Source organism: Gymnodraco acuticeps, unplaced genomic scaffold, assembly GCF_902827175.1.
Source record: "Gymnodraco acuticeps unplaced genomic scaffold, fGymAcu1.1, whole genome shotgun sequence".
Lineage (NCBI taxonomy): Eukaryota > Metazoa > Chordata > Actinopteri > Perciformes > Bathydraconidae > Gymnodraco > Gymnodraco acuticeps.
Window position 1 is genome coordinate 245,325 of NW_022990349.1, and position 20,408 is coordinate 265,732.

General features: G+C 39.6%; 1 protein-coding gene across 1 annotated transcript in view; it reads right to left on the reverse strand.

The window, feature by feature from the left end:
- castor2 (cytosolic arginine sensor for mTORC1 subunit 2) overlaps window positions 1-18,984 on the reverse strand; it is a 32,834-nt gene extending 13,850 nt beyond the window's left edge. Inside the window, exons 1-3 of the mRNA XM_034223960.1 lie at window positions 18,659-18,984; window positions 6,828-6,898; window positions 4,959-5,152 (exon numbers count right to left, since the gene is read on the reverse strand). Coding sequence (XP_034079851.1) covers window positions 4,959-5,152; window positions 6,828-6,898; window positions 18,659-18,771 — 378 coding nt within the window. The 5' untranslated portion in view covers window positions 18,772-18,984. The remainder of the gene's footprint in view (window positions 1-4,958; window positions 5,153-6,827; window positions 6,899-18,658) is intronic.
- Between the last annotated feature and the right edge of the window lie 1,424 nt (window positions 18,985-20,408).

Consider the following 20,408-nt stretch of genomic DNA (forward strand, 5'->3'; position numbering starts at 1 on the left):
GCGGGACATCTCTAAGTGGTTGACCAATCACAACAGAGCCGGCCAGCTAACCAATCAGAGCAGACTGGGCTCTGGTTTCAGACAGAGGGTGAAAAGAGGTGCTGCAGCACAGGCAGTACGAGAAAAATAAAGAGCTTTTTGAACATTAAAGAATGGAGACATGTAGAGACACTACATACTGATATACACCTGAACATCAGCAGGAGAGGACTCTTTAAAGTAGAGACACTACATACTGATATACACCTGAACATGAGCAGGAGAGGACTCTTTAAAGTAGAGACACTACATACTGATATACACCTGAACATCAGCAGGAGAGGACTCTTTAAAGAAGAGACACTAGATACTGATATACACCTGAACATCAGCAGGAGAGGACTCTTTAAAGTAGAGACACTACATACTGATATACACCTGAACATGAGCAGGAGAGGACTCTTTAAAGTAGAGACACTACATACTGATATACACCTGAACATCAGCAGGAGAGGACTCTTTAAAGTAGAGACACTACACACTGATATACACCTGAACATCAGCAGGAGAGGACTCTTTAAAGTAGAGACACTACATACTGATATACACCTGAACATCAGCAGGAGAGGACTCTTTAAAGTAGAGACACTACATACTGATATACACCTGAACATCAGCAGGAGAGGACTCTTTAAAGTAGAGCCACTACATACTGATATACACCTGAACATCAGCAGGAGAGGACTCTTTAAAGTAGAGCCACTACATACTGATATACACCTGAACATCAGCAGGAGAGGACTATTTAAAGTAGATACACTACATACTGATATACACCTGACCATCAGCAGGAGAGGACTCTTTAAAGTAGAGACACTACATACTGATATACACCTGAACATCAGCAGGAGAGGACTCTTTAAAGTAGAGACACTACATGCTGATACACCTAACATCAGCTGACCTTATACCTACATACTGATATACACCTGAACTCAGCAGGAGAGGACTCTTTAAAGTAGAGACACTACATACTGATATACACCTGAACATCAGCAGGAGAGGACTCTTTAAAGTAGAAGACACTACATACTGATATACACCTGAACATCAGCAGGAGAGGACTCTTTAAAGGAAAGACACTACATACTGATATACACCTGAACATCAGCAGGAGAGGACTCTTTAAAGTAGAGACACTACATACTGATATACACCTGAACATCAGCAGGAGAGGACTCTTTAAAGTAGAGCCACTACATACTGATATACACCTGAACATCAGCAGGAGAGGACTCTTTAAAGTAGAGCCACTACATACTGATATACACCTGAACATCAGCAGGAGAGGACTATTTAAAGTAGAGACACTACATACTGATATGAACCTGAACATCAGCAGGAGAGGACTCTTTAAAGTAGAGACACTACATACTGATATACACCTGACCATCAGCAGGAGAGGACTCTTTAAAGTAGAGACACTACATACTGATATACACCTGAACATCAGCAGGAGAGGACTCTTTAAAGTAGAGACACTACATACTGATATACACCTGAACATCAGCAGGAGAGGACTCTTTAAAGTAGAGACACTACATACTGATATACACCTGAACATCAGCAGGAGAGGACTCTTTAAAGTAGAGCCACTACATACTGATATACACCTGAACATCAGCAGGAGAGGACTCTTTAAAGTAGAGCCACTACATACTGATATACACCTGAACATCAGCAGGAGAGGACTATTTAAAGTAGATACACTACATACTGATATACACCTGACCATCAGCAGGAGAGGACTCTTTAAAGTAGAGACACTACATACTGATATACACCTGAACATCAGCAGGAGAGGGCTCTTTAAAGTAGAGACACTACATGCTGATATACACCTAAACATCAGCAGGAGAGGACTCTTTAAAGTAGAGACACTACATACTGATATACACCTGAACATCAGCAGGAGAGGACTCTTTAAAGTAGAGACACTATATACTGATATACACCTGAACATCAGCAGGAGAGGACTCTTTAAAGTAGAGACACTACATACTGATATACACCTGAACATCAGCAGGAGAGGACTCTTTAAAGTAGAGACACTACATACTGATATACACCTGAGCATCAGCAGGAGAGGACTCTTTAAAATAGAGACACTACATACTGATATACACCTGAACATCAGCAGGAGAGGACTCTTTAAAGTAGAGACACTACATACTGATATACACCTGAACATCAGCAGGAGAGGACTCTTTAAAGTAGAGACACTACATACTGATATACACCTGAAACATCAGCAGGAGAGGACTCTTTAAAGTAGAGACACTACATACTGATATACACCTGAACATTAGCAGGAGAGGACTCTTTAAAGTAGAGACACTACATACTGATATACACCTGAACATTAGCAGGAGAGGACTCTTAAAGTAGAGACACTACATACTGATATACACCTGAACATCAGCAGGAGAGGACTCTTTAAAGTAGAGACACTACATACTGATATACACCTGAACATCAGCAGGAGAGGACTCTTTAAAGTAGAGACGCTACATACTGATATACACCTGAACATCAGCTGGAGAGGACTCTTTAAAGTAGAGACACTACATACTGATATACACCTGAACATCAGCAGGAGAGGACTCTTTAAAGTAGAGACACTACATACTGATATACACCTGAACATCAGCTGGAGAGGACTCTTTAAAGTAGAGACACTACATACTGATATACACCTGAACATCAGCAGGAGAGGACTCTTTAAAGTAGAGACACTACATACTGATATACACCTGAACATCAGCAGGAGAGGACTCTTTAAAGTAGAGACACTACATACTGATATACACCTGAACATCAGCAGGAGAGGACTCTTTAAAGTAGAGACACTACATACTGATATACACCTGAACATCAGCAGGAGAGGACTCTTTAAAGTAGAGACACTACATAATGATATACACCTGAACATCAGCAGGAGAGGACTCTTTAAAGTAGAAACACTACATACTGATATACACCTGAACATCAGCTGGAGAGGACTCTTTAAAGTAGAGAAACTACATACTGATATACACCTGAACATCAGCTGGAGAGGACTCTTTAAAGTAGAGACACTACATACTGATATACACCTGAACATCAGCAGGAGAGGACTCTTTAAAGTAGAGACACTAAATACTGATATACACCTGAACATCAGCAGGAGAGGACTCTTTAAAGAATCTGAAGGAAAAAAATGAGGATTGACGTGTGCACAAAAGAGGGCTTCAGTCTTACTATTTTAAATCATAATTGTATTAAATTATGGGTTTTTATTGATGGAAATTATTCATATTCTCTGTTTAGGACATGGTGAGGGTTAGGGACAATGTTCATATTCTTATGGTAGGCTCATTTATAGATTTATACAATCGTGTAACGCTAACAGTGAGAAGCCCAGATCTTAAGCTGCTGTGTTTGGGTCAGCGCAGAGAATTGGAAATGCAACCCGACGCAGCGTGAGACGAGGACAGCGAGAAGAAGGGAGGTGGGTTTGTGTTTTTTTAAAGGCCTCTTTTGATCTGATATAGCAATTAGGATTGTGTGTAGACAGGAGACAGGAAACAGAGCCGGGTTATGATACCTGGAATTCCAGCTCCGAGGCTGAGCCGCTGATCCTCTTTACGTAACAGATTATAACATCCACACAGGGTATCTTTTTTCATTTTCATAAACATGCCGGAGCTGTTCAGCAGACCTTGTCTTTCCACCAAAGCAAGGCAATAAAAAAACACTCCCTGTGGCCAGACAGCCTCGCTATGAGAGACAGGACTTCTCCCTAAGTCAGAAGGAAGTGGAGCTAGAAGAGGAACAGTATATCCAAACGTTATTGCTTTCTCATGTCACCGTGCACGTAGACATTCTTTATGAATGTATTTTTGTGATCTCCATAATATGTTATATTTGGTAAAGATAGATATATTGATAGAAAGTATTATTTGATAGCGTTATGTGTTTATATTGACTATGTTGAATGTCTCCTTGAGATACAGTAATTGACTGTGACAGACGGATAACTTAAATGGAGAAATGTGATGTTTGTAAAGTACAGCTATTTGAATGTAACTGTGTACTTGAATAAGAAGCAATCCAGACGATCAACCGGATCCTGTGTATAATTATTGCTGCTGCACTTTTCTGTTTTCTACAGAAATCATTTATTGTTGCTGTGGTACCCAAGCTTTTGGGACCCGTAACACATTTTTCAAAATACATTCTCTTAATTTAACATCTTTTAACATCAAAGTTAGATTTATTTTTTAAAGGTTTTCTTCACGCCATTTTTGTTGAATACTTTGGTACATTAAAGCAATATATATTTGTTATAATACCTTTTATGGGGGGGCTGTAGGGGCATTGTTATTTACATTAATAGGCGAGTAAGCTAAAAGCCAGGACAAATGTAAATAAAATAGAGCGTTATGTTACAGTAAGTGTGTGGGAGAGAAACTGGATTTTAGCCTTTGCAGACCGTTTACATGCACTAAAACATATATAACAAGTCAGACTGTGCTCCAGTCAATCCTCTCAGTAAACACAGAGCTGAATCCAGATCAAATCCACGCTTGAGGACCACAGATGGAAATGAGCTATTAGCTATAATCTGGCATATTGCATCTCTTCTCTTTGCTGGGATGAATGTTTTTGTATGCATGCTGAAGGCTCTTTGAGCAGGTTTTCTCTCAGTGATTGTGCTGTTATGTTGAATGTTTGTTTTTCATGTATCGTGTCTTGATATTTGTCTGTTGATGTTACACATGGAGCTGCTGTGATGCAAGTCACATTTCAGACTTGATCTGACCAATAAAGTATTATCGAATCGTATCGTAACACACTACAGGAAAAGGGGAAATCCCCCAAAAGCCTAATAGGGCCTCTTTAATTGTACAGGTCAGAGTGACATCGTCCTCACTCACCAGGATGAAGTCGGTCTGGTAGGTGGACAGCATGAAGACGGAGATGTTGTGGTCGGCCAGCGGAGCGATGACTGATTTGGCGATCTTTGTGACTCCGATGGGCTGCGAGTTGGAGGCGTTCCCCCCCCCCGGCACTACGTTAAGAGCTAACCACGTAGCATCCGCAACACTGATGTGCTCCGACTGAGGCAACTCTGAGGAAACAGAGACACGAGGGTCAGAAAAACAAGAGGTACGGATTCAAAATTCAAGGCTTTTATTGTCATGTGTGCATAGCTACAGTGTAGTTATGCACACATGACATTCTTAGGTCACGGGCTCCTCCAACAGTGCAACACAATAAAACTGATAAAATAGTGCAAGTAAATAAAATAAAATATAAAAGAAATAGTGCAGAATAGTCTAAATACAAGTAATTGGAATATTGATATATATATATATAAGTTGCAAACAGATGTTATGGATGTTCTTTCAAAAGTTCAGGTGTTTAACAGTCAGGTAAAGTACACACACGACTGCAGTACAACTACACAACACAACCTGAGAAGAGGTGGTAATTTACGCACAGTGGTGGAAGAAGTTCAATCCAATCCATTACTAAAGTTGTATTGGTAATATTCATTGGGAAAATACTCAGAAAACTTCATTCAGAAAGTCGCTTAAAGGTGGGGTAGGTAATTCACTTCAGAAACGCTTTTTGTTATATTCCATGGAATGCTCTTAACATCCCGATAGCAATGAATATATTAAATGCTTTGACAATAAATCCATAAAAAAATATCATCAGTGGAAGCCGTGGCGCTGTAAAAAGCACGACCAATCATTTGAGCCGGCCCGGCTAAAGTAACTGGATGGCCTACCTGCCTGTCAGCCTTCCATCTGTGCACTAACTCATCTCGTGCCCTCATTGGTCATGTGCGCGTTCGTGTGTGTTGGAGGAGGGGCTCTGTGAGGAAGTCTGAAGGAAGAGGCAGATTTTTTTCGGCTGCGTATTTTCAAATTCTAGCGCACTCAAGCTGGTTTCTCCATTCTTACCTACCCTACCTTTAAGGAGAAGTACAGAATTTGGCATCAAAAGTAAAAGTACTCATTCTGTGTAATGGCCAGTTAACGATGGTCATTTAAACAGCTCATACTTCTTATAGCCTTATTACTGATGCCTGAGCACGAGCATTAATACATTTTCAAAACACCAGTTTGTAACAAATAGAAAATAAACTGGGAAGTTATTGTGAGCAATGAGCATGAGTAATGGTTCTTCCTTACTTTATTATGAGACGTTTTCTACTTCCTATTTTTCATCTGTTCTACACATTTAAAAAAAGGTTTTACTTTTAATACTTGAAGTCTTTTTTGTTATTCTGTTCATATAACTAAACAACATTTTAAGTTCAGTTCTCTTACTTGTAATGGAGTATTTTAAGACCATAGTTTTACTTCATCTGAGTACTTCTTCCACCACTGACAAAAGACTGTAACAACATGTATGATAATACATTTTCCATGTCTTCAGGAGGTTTTAAATGTATATTTGATATGACTCTCTATACCCTCCTGGTCTAGTTGAACAGAAAAGAGGCCGCTCTAAACTCTGTAGAAAATACCTGCGGCTGTTACGCAACAAATAGCCTGAAGTCTCCAGGGTAACAGAGCAGGGTCACTCAGGAAAAGGTGCGTGTGTGCACGCGTGTGCGTGTGTGTGTGTGTAATGACATGAATTCACTCAAACAGCCCTTGGCGGCCGTAATGACCGAGTGTGTTCAAACACAATCACACATTACACAACGAGATATTTTCCTGCCGCTCCGACCTGTGGTTACCACGGAGACTCTGGAGAGAAACTGCAGAGATACTGGAGAGAAACCCCACCTTTGAAGCCCTCCTCGTCCACGATAATGGTGTAGTCCTCCGGGGTCTCCGTCAGGCTGAAGAACTTACATCTGTGGAGGAAGAGAGGAGGCTGTGAAAAAGATAGGTCCAGAGGTGGGAAGTACATTTTTTTTGTATGTATTTATTGATTTTTTTATTTATCACATTACACAAACACAATTGAACATTCCCCAACATTAGACATATGGCAGATTACAAAATAATGCTAAAAAGTCCACGATACAGTTAACAGAAATCAGTGTAAAGGGCCCATGTCATGCTTTTCCGGTTATTACCCGTCCCCTTGTGTGATATGAAGGGTTTTCTACCTGTCTATGCTGCCCCAGAACGCCTCGTTGGACATTTCTCATTTCCATTGTTTGCTTCCTGGGTTCTGTGACGTGTGAACACCCAGATCAACAACAAATGACCAGATTGGCCCAAATGGACCAATCCGCGGAGCACCTCACACACCAGGATCCCTTGGCTAACTAACAGGGAGTCCCATTGACTTGCATAGAGCTCCCTGAACGCTGGTAATAGACGAGTTGGGATGGCGGAGGAATGCTCTCCGCAGACCCGTTCTCACAGCGCTATAAACCTTTTTCTTACTCAATATCAAGCCACACTTATTGTTTTTACTTCGGCTGTGAGTGTTTGTGCTCAGGATGAGTTTTGCTTGTTCTCGCTGTATCGCCGACCCGGAAACCTGTCCGCTCCTCGCAGCAACGAGCCTCGCAACGTCCCGACCAATCAGAGCACACTGGGCTCACAGGGAGGGGGGGCAGGAGCTCCAACAAGCCGTTTAGGACAGAGAGTGAATACACAGACTATACAGAGATGCTGTGAGAATCCAATGTGAGTTTGGAACATTGAACAATGTAAATCTATTCTAGTCGACCTCAACAATGGAAACATGATCAGTAGAAATGGCCATGACACGGGACCTTTAAAGTACAGACCAAGAATATAATTACATTAGTAAATTCAACAAAAATACAATAAAAGCACATCCACAAACAGAGCAGAGTACAGCTTACAATTCTCCAAATAGATGAACCATATTCAACATTTCCTCACAGTAGTTTAGTCTTTTCACTTGAACCTTCCATAGCTTCTGCAATGTCCCCTTTTTTTATAAATTCCCAAAATAACAGAGTAAAATTCAGAAGCTTTCTTCCTTTCCCAAGACTGACTCGAAGTTAAATTGTTTGGTGGGAAGTACATTTACTCACTAACATAACGCAAAAGCCTGTGTCTAATATGTAAACATGTCCTAGGTGAGGCACATCATACCTGAAAATAAGCATAATAAACCTCCTTTATGTGTATCATTTAAATCAAAAATGTTGCCAGTGTATTTCTTTGCTAACAGATCCCCTAAAACAGGGATTCCCAACCTTTATTGTGCCAAGGACCGGCAGATACATAAAAAAAAAATCGCGGACCGGTTGTCAATTTTAACTGATTTTAATATTTACTCAACAGAGGCTAATTGTATGTAACAGCCTGAACAAATACTAGAACAATATGCATCCAAAACATATTAACAACGTTTAAAAAAGAACCAGTGTCGTTTTTTGGTTTTTCGGAAAAACGGAAAACCGACGTTATTCGGTTTTTAAAACCAAAACGGGAAAACAGAGAAATCAACGTTTTGGTTTTGTTTGTATGATTTACGGATAATCCAGTGAATGCTGGGAAAACGAGGAGAAGGCGCATTATGAAGGAGATGTCTGGTCGCCAGGGTGTGTGTGTGTGTGTGTGTGTGTGTGTGTGTGTGTGTGTGTGTGTGTGTGTGTGTGTGTGTGTGTGTGACACTGGCATTTGTTTTCAGAAGATATTATGATAGTGACGTTCGTTCCGGTGCACGTTCGACAGCATTTAGCACTACATCGAGATTAAGATTAGCCAGATGTGTGTAAATTACTGTTCATGGTCATTTGAAAACAAATGCCGGTGTCGGACAGACACAAACACACCGAACACACAGAGCTGAGCTGAGCAGAGCAGAGCTATAGAGATATATATAGATAGACACACACACACACACACACACACACACACACACACACACACACACACACACACACACACACACACACACACACACACACACACACACACACACACACACACACACACACACACACACACCACACACACACCACACACACACACACACACACACACACACACACACACACACACACACACACACACACACACACACACACACACACACACACACACACACACACACACACACACACACACACACACACTGCGCCTTGGTGACTGGACATCTCCTTCTTAAAACTAATAAAAGGGGGAGTAATCGGGCAGTTCGATGTGTGTAGAGGTGTGTGTAGAGGTGTGTATAGAGGTGTGTGTGGTTAACACGTAGCAGCCTGCAGTCACTCTTAAGCTGTTCTGATGAATGTAAACACAGCGAAGGCGGTGCGTAAAAAGGCACAGCTCTCGGCGCGCTGGTGCTGCACTTCTCAGAGGCGGAGTTACACGTCCCGCTGCCTCCTGATGCTGCAGCCATTTCATGAAGTGAAGGAGGTTTCCTTCTATAAAACAGCTGCGGGCAGCACATACCGTGAGGTCCTGGACATGAATTCATAGATCAAGACAGACTGGTTTACTCTCCTGTTTTGCCAATCCGGTGCTTAAACAAATAGCTCTACACCCCTGGCTGACATGTCCTTAAAATGAAGTCTGAGTTGGAAATATATCTCAAATAATGTATGCACTGCCATTTTGCGGCCCGGCAGTAACACCTCCGCGGCCCGGCAGTAACACCTCCGCGGCCCGGTACCGGTCCGCAGACCGGGGGTTGGGAACCCCTGCCCTAAAACATCTGTGTCATTTTATGAAATATCCATTTTGTTAAACTTTTTTTCACTTTTGTTTTGATGTTTCTGTCTGGAAAATGTCAAGATTCAAAGCACCAAAAACCCAAACTACTCCCAGATAATGAGAGAAAAAGTCAGCTTGTTGTTATCATGTCCTGCAGACTTTCTGAAGCTCGAATGAAAGCAGCGCTCTGGGAAAACACGGCTGTGACAATCACATCTTCACAGAACAGCCTCTGAATACTCACACGTCACATTTAGCTGAAAGGTGTGAAAAGAACCAAGCGGATAACAGGAGAGACTCAACAATGCTCTCTGTGGGAAGGGCCAAGTTTTCTCTGGGATTAAATGAGCTGTCACTTCTCACTGCAGTGTGTTTCTGCAGAGCCAGGACACTGGGAGGACGAACACTCGTGCAATAATTCCCCTTCAGTCGAGTCATTATGAGCACTATTATTATGAGCTTATGTATGACAGTCTTCCTGCCAGATCTAATTTGAATGATTCAAATCACTTCAGCACCACACACACACACACACACACACACACACACACACACACACCACACACACACACACACACACACACACACACACAACACACCACACACACACACACACACACACACACACACACACACACACACACACACAACCCACACACACACACACACACACACACACACACACACACACACACACACACACACACACACACACACACACACACACACACACACACACACACACACACACACACACACACACACACACACACACACACACACACACACACACACACACACACACACACACACACAATCACTTTCAGGGGACATTACATTGACCTACATGCATTTCCTGGAGACTTATCCTAACCTTAACCCTAACCAAGTCTTCACCCTAAAATGAATGATTCCCCTCATGGGGACCTCCAATTTGTCCCCATAAGGGAGGCGAGTCCCCACACGTGACTGTGTAAACATATTTAGGTCCCCACAAGTATAGTAATGCTAGGCCACACACACATGCCAGTCTGCTCTGATTGGTTAGCTGGCCTGCTCTGTTGTGATTGGTCAACCTCTTAGAGATGTCCCGCCCCTTAGCCAATCACGTACAATGTGTTAGAGCACTAGCCAATAGAAGCGCAAGTGTTAAAAAGTGATGTCACTATGTTCGGGAACGTTGGGATTTTAGCCTTTGCAGACCATTTACATGCACAACAACCGATATAACACACTACAGGAAAGGGAAAACCCAAAAAGCAGAATAGGGAATCTTTTTTTAACCCTAATTTCCTTTTGCCTTTCTATCTGCACTGACACTTTCGCTGTAAAAATGCTCTGGGACAAATGAAGGATTTCGGATTTCTTCTATTAGCTGTCACTGAGGGGTAAATCTCTACAAGCCTGCATTACTCACATTCTGCGAGCATGCAAGAAAACTCACAGGGACTCTTTAAATAAGCCGACACTGCACAGCTTTGCAAAGCTCTCAGAGCAGAGAATACACAACAAATGTGTTTTTGTAAACAAATAATTAATAGAAAATGTTTTAAATAATCTCGCGCCCATCTTCTATATTGTGAGTTGTTGATGTGAGTTATTAACAGTGTTTTCATAAGGAGGATATCTCAATTTCCACGGTGTATATATTTAGGAATTGATATTGACACTTCCTGGTAGCGACCCAAATGTCTTCGTGGCATCGAGTGTCAGAAAATGCCAATTGTTGGAAGCAAATCAGATTCTGCAGCTTAACATTTTTACCTTTGAGCTGCGTTCAGTGATGTTCGTGGCCGTTTATGGGGCAGCAAAACAACCTTGAAACAAAACCCCGATACGTAAGCACCTACTAACGTTGTCATGGTAAACATGTTGGCGGCCTGTTTGCACATTGGGGATGTGGATCTGGTAACTTGATGAAAACAAGTGCAATATTCACTCCCTCCACCGACTCCTGGGGACAAACCTGGGTCTTCAGCTGCTAAAAGCTCCACTGCTTTCACCAAATATGGATTGAAGTCAACTAAAAACCCATCTGATTTTCTATGGTTTTCTTGGGTCCCTTGAAAGGCGCTATACAAATGCAATCTATTACTTATTTGTATTCTATTCTCAGTGTATTTAGTTTACTCTTTGCTGTTGAGTATTATGATTTTTTGCAATCCTACTTTTAAGATAAAGATAAAACAAGTTAAGATTTACATTATTGATTCCAATTTGGGAAATGTTTTCGTAACAGCAGCGGTAAAGCAGTAAAACATCTCAATTAGAAAACAAAAAATGAATAGTAAAATATATATAGACAGTGAAAGATATATATGTCCGACGATTATACACTATGAAGGACACATAACATTAAGTGCGCAAGAAATGTTTGAAGATAAACAGATGAGTGAATTATGGTAATAGTTTGTCATCCTTATTTTTTATCAGATGCAATTAAAACACTTTAAAGTACATTTGATTTGCTTGAAATTATGCTGTATAAATAAAGGTTGATTGAATGATGTTGATAAGCCGGTATTGTTTAGGATTTATTAGAACTTTGTATACAATGTGTACCTCTTTTATACTAAACCTGCTGCCTGCAATGAGCTAGAAGAGGCTTAATGTGTTGGGTGTGTTTGTAGCAAGCCCCCAGGAAGTGCGCCGGACTCTGAGGAAAATATTCGTTGTGGCCAAACGGCGGTACTACACTTCCGTATCAGTCGCTGGGCCAGGAAGACTTTTTCCCATTGACTAACATTGGGAAAGAGACGTCTGTAAATCGTTGGATAATTTTTTTTAAACTAAATAAACTACCCAGTATGAACGTTTGTATAGACCTTATTAAAAACATTCGGTCCTCAAGTTGTAAAATGTGCTAATAACGTTATTCTGAGAGTTATTTTCCTCGGCATTATGAACGCGCATCTAACCTACGGGACCGCGCCGCCCGGCACGTCCATGTGACGTGTTCAGTACTACATGGGTTTTACCTTTACTCATGGATGCACAATAAGAACGGATTATATGATTATATGAATACTTTTGTGACGTTTCGCTCTCTCAAAAGTTGTCTTCATGAGTCTTCATGAGCAATGAGCAACTCTCATATGAGAGTTGCTCATTGCTCATGACAAAATTTGAGCTCTCTTAACCAATCAGGTGTTGTGTAACATTAAACCAAGTTTATTATCACATATCATTCATGAAATTAGTGAAATAGCCTACTTGTAAAACAAATAATAAAAAAAAGATATATTTGTTTTAAACCGCAAATGTGCAGCAGAGCTGTGTGGAGCAGTCTATTCACCATGTTTCAACAAGGAGGCTATACGTTCAAATACCAGAAAATATTACAAAGAGCCCGTTATTTTTGATAAACTGTCCACTTATTGGTGATCTACATGGTTACTTTCAACCCTGAACAAATATTACAACTTAATAAAGTGAGCAGAGCCACTGCAGGCTATGGCATTCACTATGTGAAGGGTACACTTATGTACCTTTTCCGCAATACATATTTCATGCGTACCTTTTACTTGAAAAAGGTACTTATTAGTACCATACAGGAGCATGATTGTACCTTTAAGGGTACATTTGTATATTTTGTACCTTAAAGAACAAAAATGTACCTGTACTGTACCTTTATTTCTGACAGTGTAGGAATGAACGAGGCCCCGCCTCCCACGCTGTATCCAGTTCTTATTATACATACATGGTTTATACAAGTGACTCCATTCACATTCAACTTAAAATATAATAATAAAAAATCATAAAATGAAACGAATAATCGATATTGTAGCTTTTATCAAAAAAATACTGCATTTTTATGGCATGGCATTAAATCATACAGACAATGTTCTTCGTTTTTCAGATGTGTGTCATGAGATTTAAAAAAAATGAATCTTCCTTCATCTTCGTGTGTTGTGTTTTCCCTTTATCTTAATTAATAAAGGATGAAAGTGAATTGGTATGAATGCATGAAAAAAGACACAACGGGAGATTTGATAGTAAAGACAAGGATGGTCAAATATGCACAAAAGCTGTATGCCCCCGAGAGACAGAACAATTAACTAGTTGCAGAACTGGTGCAGTTAAAATATATACACATTACATCATTAATGGCTGGCTGCCACCCAGACATCTGACTTTAAATAAGTTGCACCACTTGACGCTGCCTGTTTGACAGAATTCATTAAATAAGAGATGAGGAAACTTTAATTTGATTTTCTTACATCACTGTCACTGTCTCACACTCAGATGTTTCTCACTTACTTTGACTCTATGGAAATGGGAATGTCAACGTGCTCAGCTTAATGCAGAGTAAAAGTGTTAAAAACACGAGTAATTGTACTTTAAACTTTCACATTTCAGAGATAAATATTGTAGTTTTTGCTCACGGACTATAATTTGACAACCTGTTTTGAGATAAAGGTTAATGTTAAAACATGTAAAGTATTATTGAAAGGTTTAATGTCATATCGTATACACAACTACAGTGTATGTAATGAATCTAAAACTTGGGTCACAGGTTCGTCAACAATGCAATTACAAGACATAAATACATATATAAAAACAGTGCAAAATCAGGCGTTAAGTAGTCGTATAGCCTGAGGGATAAAACTGTCTCTGAATATAATTTATATTATTATAGAGATTAAATGATTCCCTTAAAAAGAGAAAGCAAGAAAATAAAAAACATCATTTACACAAAAAAGCTCTCCCCCTTCACTTCATCCATTTCAATGTATTGTCTGGTTTTGATTGGTTTATTTCTGTCTTTGTTTTGTATGTAGCTGATCCTTTGAGTTGAATGTGAATATCTGAAAGCCATGTTGTTTTGTACATGTGAGTTAGGAAAGGAAACAGGTGAGGGCGGGGTCTGTGGTCTTCATTACACGAGCCTAATGCGTCTAATGCACCACCCGGAGGGCACGTAAAGTGACCCAAAACAAACGCACCCACGTTTATGCGTCCACAGGTGCACGCTGATTGCTGGAAAGCTAGCGGTGGTGTGTGGCGGTGAATTCAACATAAACACAGAGACCTTAACCGACACTGAGGACTATTTTGGGAATACATATACAGTCTATGGAATAAACGAGCAGAGGGGCATTTTGTGGAGGACTTCTCTCTCAAAACCATTCAGAAAGGTGAGTCCAAAAACAAAACTAATAACGGATTTAACCAGAGACGTTTTAGAAAAGACATGCAGCACTGAGATCTGTATCTGGTTCACATGTGATTCGTCACGACTCATCTCTGTATAGGAGCGACAGGTGTATTAACTCTAATGGGAGGAGTGAACGAGATCTCAGATTATGACAGATTATTACATCACAAAGAATAGAAATATGAACAGACTTTTCATAAACCACATTTCATGGCATTTTTCAGACGGACAATTCAGGGGGAAAAGTACTTTGTGTCTGATTTGTCTAGCTCTCGCGAGATCTGGCAACACAGCGGGATTTCAGACAACTAACGTTAATGTAAACAAACATATTTAATAATAAAATAACTAATTACAATCATCCTAAGTAGTATAAAGGTTAAACACTTCTAAACTTACTTTCTTTTTATTTGTAGATACTGTTGTTTATTTCACTTGCTGGGTATTTTTACCACAGTCCGTTTTATGTGAAAGCAATTTGTAACTATTTTGAGAAGTGCTATATTAATAATGTTTATTATAATAATTATGATGACACTTCCTGTCTCCTAAACGGGCATGTGCTAAAGTATTTGTATTTGATTTAGGTAACATTACACGTGACACCGCCTGCTTCTAGCTTAACAAATAATAGTCAGGTAAGGATTTGTTGATGTTAGCTTAAAAGTTTGGCACAAGATCCCGAAATGCAAGATCTCGTGTTGTTGAGTTTGACAAATCTGATGTACTGTAACTCTGGATAGGATTGCATCAATGTTGTTGTACTTTAAAAAATGTGCTGCTTTTGTTTGTGGCTGCAGCAGCTGTGGAGTTGATGTTGTTTCTACATGTTTGTTTTGTCTGCTGTTGATTCTACCAGAAGTAGTTATTTGGGTTATTTGTTGTTGCATACGTTGTTTGTTGCACCCTGTCCAGTTGTTTTTATTGTTGGTCGTTTGGTTTAAATGTCTCTTTTCTTGGTGTATAATGGATATCAGTTGTTGCAGAGCGCTGTCTTTAAAGAATACTGTTGATTTGGACCAATGAGGACTCTGATGTGTTATTGCACCTTTTTGTGGCCTAAATATGTTAATTTAACAGTTTTAAAATCATTGTTTTTCAGTACCTCCTTTCCTTTTTTAAATGTAACGCAGCGACTTCACCTCAGTGCTTGTTTTAAACTTCCATATCAATATTGGGATCAGCTTTGAAAACCCAGGATGAGTTATTATGTAATAAATGTCATGCGTTTTTTGTGTTATGAAGTTATGTCACCCTATGATCCCACTATTTCTAAAAGTGATGTTTTATGTAGAGGCAGTCCACCCTCCCTGACACAACGACTCGAGCGACATCATCAAATATGAACACGCTTTCAAGAACTACAGTTAATCTTCAGGAAGAGAAAGCAGCAGCGGTGTTGTCTTTTAAAAAGAGAGGTGATGTTAAGGATATCTATGCCATGTTAGGATATGACGATACTCAAATGATCCCGGTTTCTAGTCACATATCACTATAATGATATCAAATCGGTACATTGTCCAACCCTAGTTCACACAACTAGACATTTATATGATTGCAATGATTGCTTTGAAATGGTTGAAACACCAACGATAGACAATTTAGCCTTCTACACTTAGGTTTGGGTGTAATTACTGTAAACAGTTGACTTTGACCAACGTGAGGCATCCATGTTTGTGGGTTTCTGGGCCTTTCCTTTTTATTAAAGGTGGGGTAGGTACGTTTGAGAAACCGGCTCGAGATACACTTGTTATATTCCATGGAATGCTCTTAACGTCCCGATAGCAATGAATATCTTTTAAGTGCTTTGACAACAAATCCATAACAAAATTAATCTGTGGAAGCCGTGACGCTGTAAAAAGCTCGACCAATCATCTGAGCCGGCTAAAGTAACTGGATGGCCTACCTGCCTGTCAGCCTTCCATCTGTGCACAAACTTATCTCGTGCTCTCATTGGTCATGTGCGCGTTCGTGTGTGTTGGAGGAGGGGCTCTGTGAGGAAGTGGCAGATTTGTCCCGGCTGTGTATTTTCAAATTCTAGCGCACTCGAGCTGCTTTCTCCAAAATTACCTACCCCACATACCCAATATGAAGAGCTTTCTGAGAAGTGTCCCAGTCTTAAATGTGACTTTCTTGTTGAGTTGAATGCTATGAATGCCTGGAATTGTTATTTACAGCAACTCAGATATCACATGAATGCAGCCCAGCTAAACTATTTCCAGAGGAGGCCTTGCAACATGCTACGAGTTAAGTCATGTTTGCAAGAGAAAAAGTTAATTTTGTTTGCATTTAACAGCAGGTAATGAGCATGCTAACGGGTGCTAATGTGACCACATGGAGCTCTGCAGCTTCTCGAACTGGATTGTGCAATAGCCGTGGCAGCTGTGGCTCTTTATCCACCAGCAAAACAAATCAGTTCACACATGAGCTTGGAAATAACAGTGAGTGTTATTAAGTTACAGTTACACTGACCAAAGAAACGCTACAAGCTCCTCTCTCCGACGAGAATAAAAAGATGACTGATTTGTGTAATAATTTCTATACTCAAAGTGTCTTTTATTATCAAATATAAGAAGCATGTCCACCCAAGAGTGGCTGCAATTGATAAGATAATGTTATTTAGTCTGAAACTGAAACATGTCATTGATGAAATGGTAAGTTAAATGGACATAAAGTTCAAATGCAACTATGTTTCTTAGTAAAGTATTTGTTTTAATCTTTTTTCTATCAACACATGCCAACCATTCTCTGGTTCTGCCCTCTCCAAAATGAGTATTTTCTGTTTTTATGTTTTACCTGAATATGTTGGGGTGTTGGACTTTTAGACAAAACAAGACGTTTAAAATGGGGTTGAGCTTAGTTAATTGTGATCATGATTTGATTTAACAGATCACTTAATGCTGGGTAATCGTAGCCTTTAGAGCAACATTAGCTGGGTGATTTCAATGATATAAGGTAATGAGTAATCTGTAGGGACGGTTTTATCAGTAACTTCTCCACACAGGGAGTTTTGATTATCAGCTGACTGACTTTCCCTGTTGTATAATAACCTTAGTGACAGCACATGTGCTTAGGCTAATATAAAAAGATTAGGGTGGCAATAAAAACCGCACAACAGAGCAATGACAAGCCTGTTGTTGTCATGTTATTGCTAAAAGAGCCATTTAATTAAAGTTTCCTCAGGCTGAATGACTCAGGACAGGAAATAGCCTGCTGTAAATGCCCTCAGCTGCTGTTTTTTAAACATCTCCTAATTTCCCTGAACACACACACACACACACACCATGTATACATCACTTCAGGGGACATTACATTGACCTACATGCATTTCCTGGAGACTTATCCTAACCTTAACCATAACCAACACATGCCTAACCCTAACCCTTAACCTTACCATCTCCTAATTTCCCTGAATACACACACACACACACACACACACACACACACACACACACACACACACACACACACACACACACACACACACACACACACACACACACACACACACACACACACACACACACACACACACACACACACACACACACACACACGTCGAACCAGCTACAGATGGCACAAAGCTACAAAATGACACTACAGAAACAAGGATAGGCCTGGAAACTGATGCCACAAACACTCTTACATTTTTTTTTTGGAGCATTGACATAACTATAGGAGGCAGGCAGACTGCATGAATCATTAGTTTGCTATAATGTTACCAACAGCAGTATCCTTGCAGTAAACAATACAAAAAAACACATACAATGACAGTGGTTATTTCCATATATGTTGTGAAGTTACCTACCTTGTTTTGGAGGCCAGGAAAGCGAGTTTTATTAATCCATGAGTGCAGATCTGGATCCCCTCTTTCTCTATACTCGCCACTTTCAAGCTGTGCTCTAAAATATGAAGCTCCATCTTTTACGTCTTCTCATTTGAGGAGCGACTAAAATGTACAAATAACAAAAACCTAAACACTTTCAAATGAGATGCATAAATAAATAAATACACACACGCACACACACACGGCAGGGGAAAAGGTGTATTAAATAGAGAAAGAAAAGCGAGGCAGGGTGGTTTAAAGAAAGCAAAGAGGTAAAAACGGACCTGCTGTCAACCCCTGCAACGGAACCACGCGCACTTCTGGTAGAAGATTTTCAAAATTAAAGCCTCCGACACACAGACGCAGTTAAAGGAACATTTTGTTTTTGTCTACCTAATAAATAGACACCATTATATCTTCTGTGTGATTAATATGTCTTAATTGTTGGTTTTATATTTGGTACTGACTAAAAAATAAGTTTGCAACATCTGAATTCATGAGATGTATACGTAGGTGGATTTTGTTATCATTAGAGAGGCTAGCAGTTTCCATCTGCTTCCATTGTTTATGCTAAGCTAACTGCTGGCTACAGCCTCATATTTACCGTACACATATGAGAATGGCATTGATCTTATTGTCTAACTATTGCTTGTTAGAATATATATATAAATAGCAGATTTACCAAATATTTCCATCAAGGACAATGAAGTCTTCTTTAAATATGTATTTTAAACACAAATACCAAGTTCCAGATAATGGGAATATGTTGCTTTGCGATTGTATCTATTTTCTTTTTATTTCAATTGTTTTATGTTATAAAACCTAATTGATTAGTTACAAAAATAAAATAATGAAAGAAGTATCTGTTTTTAAGAGTTTTCAACCAACCTAGCAAGCTGTGTTTGTGGAATCACTCAAGAAAATGTAGTTATTTGGTATTAAAATATATAACAATAGAAGTGACTTAAATACTATAATTGTTTTGTAATTTAATTATTCATTTTAACCTTGCATACAATTGTAAAAACAAGAATTATCTACATGTATATTGAACAAAAACCCACCCTATTATTCATAACATGCTGAGAAAAGTCTAGTTAACCTCATTAACGTGTTTATATTGTTTTTATACCGGTGCTTTTATTGTATGAAATAAAGGTGAAAGCGGAAGTGAGTTGCTCAGCGGTTTCCTGCAGCTTGTCGGCTCAGATCTGGTCCCCATGTTTGCTCTCAGACTGGAATAGTTAGCAGCTGGTCGGACTGAAACAAACAACTTGCCATTCAAACGAAAGGGGCGGGTCTGCAGTGGAGAAGGGCATTCTGGGAAGTGTAGTTTTGTACCGTATTTGTCTGTTCAGGTACGTATACCAAGGTGGAAAGAGAAAGAATAACGAGACTTATAACATGTTATAACATGTTTAAGCAGCCCCAAAGAGAGGCTGACTAAAATAATAAATAACAGAATGAAATAAATAAAAAAGTACATTGTATCAGTGTATATATTTTAAACTCTGAACATATTTGGACTAGATCTAATACAGTATTATAGTATCATAGACATTAGACAATGATCCAACAGTAGTAATGCACATATGTATTATTAGAACAATTATGTGAATGCCCCAGTTGGATGCAAATGGAACACATATTTACTTTAATTACATTATCATTGCACCTTTCTTGATGCAAAGCAGGGTTGTGTTTACATTTAGAAGTGTAAGGAGAAAGGCTC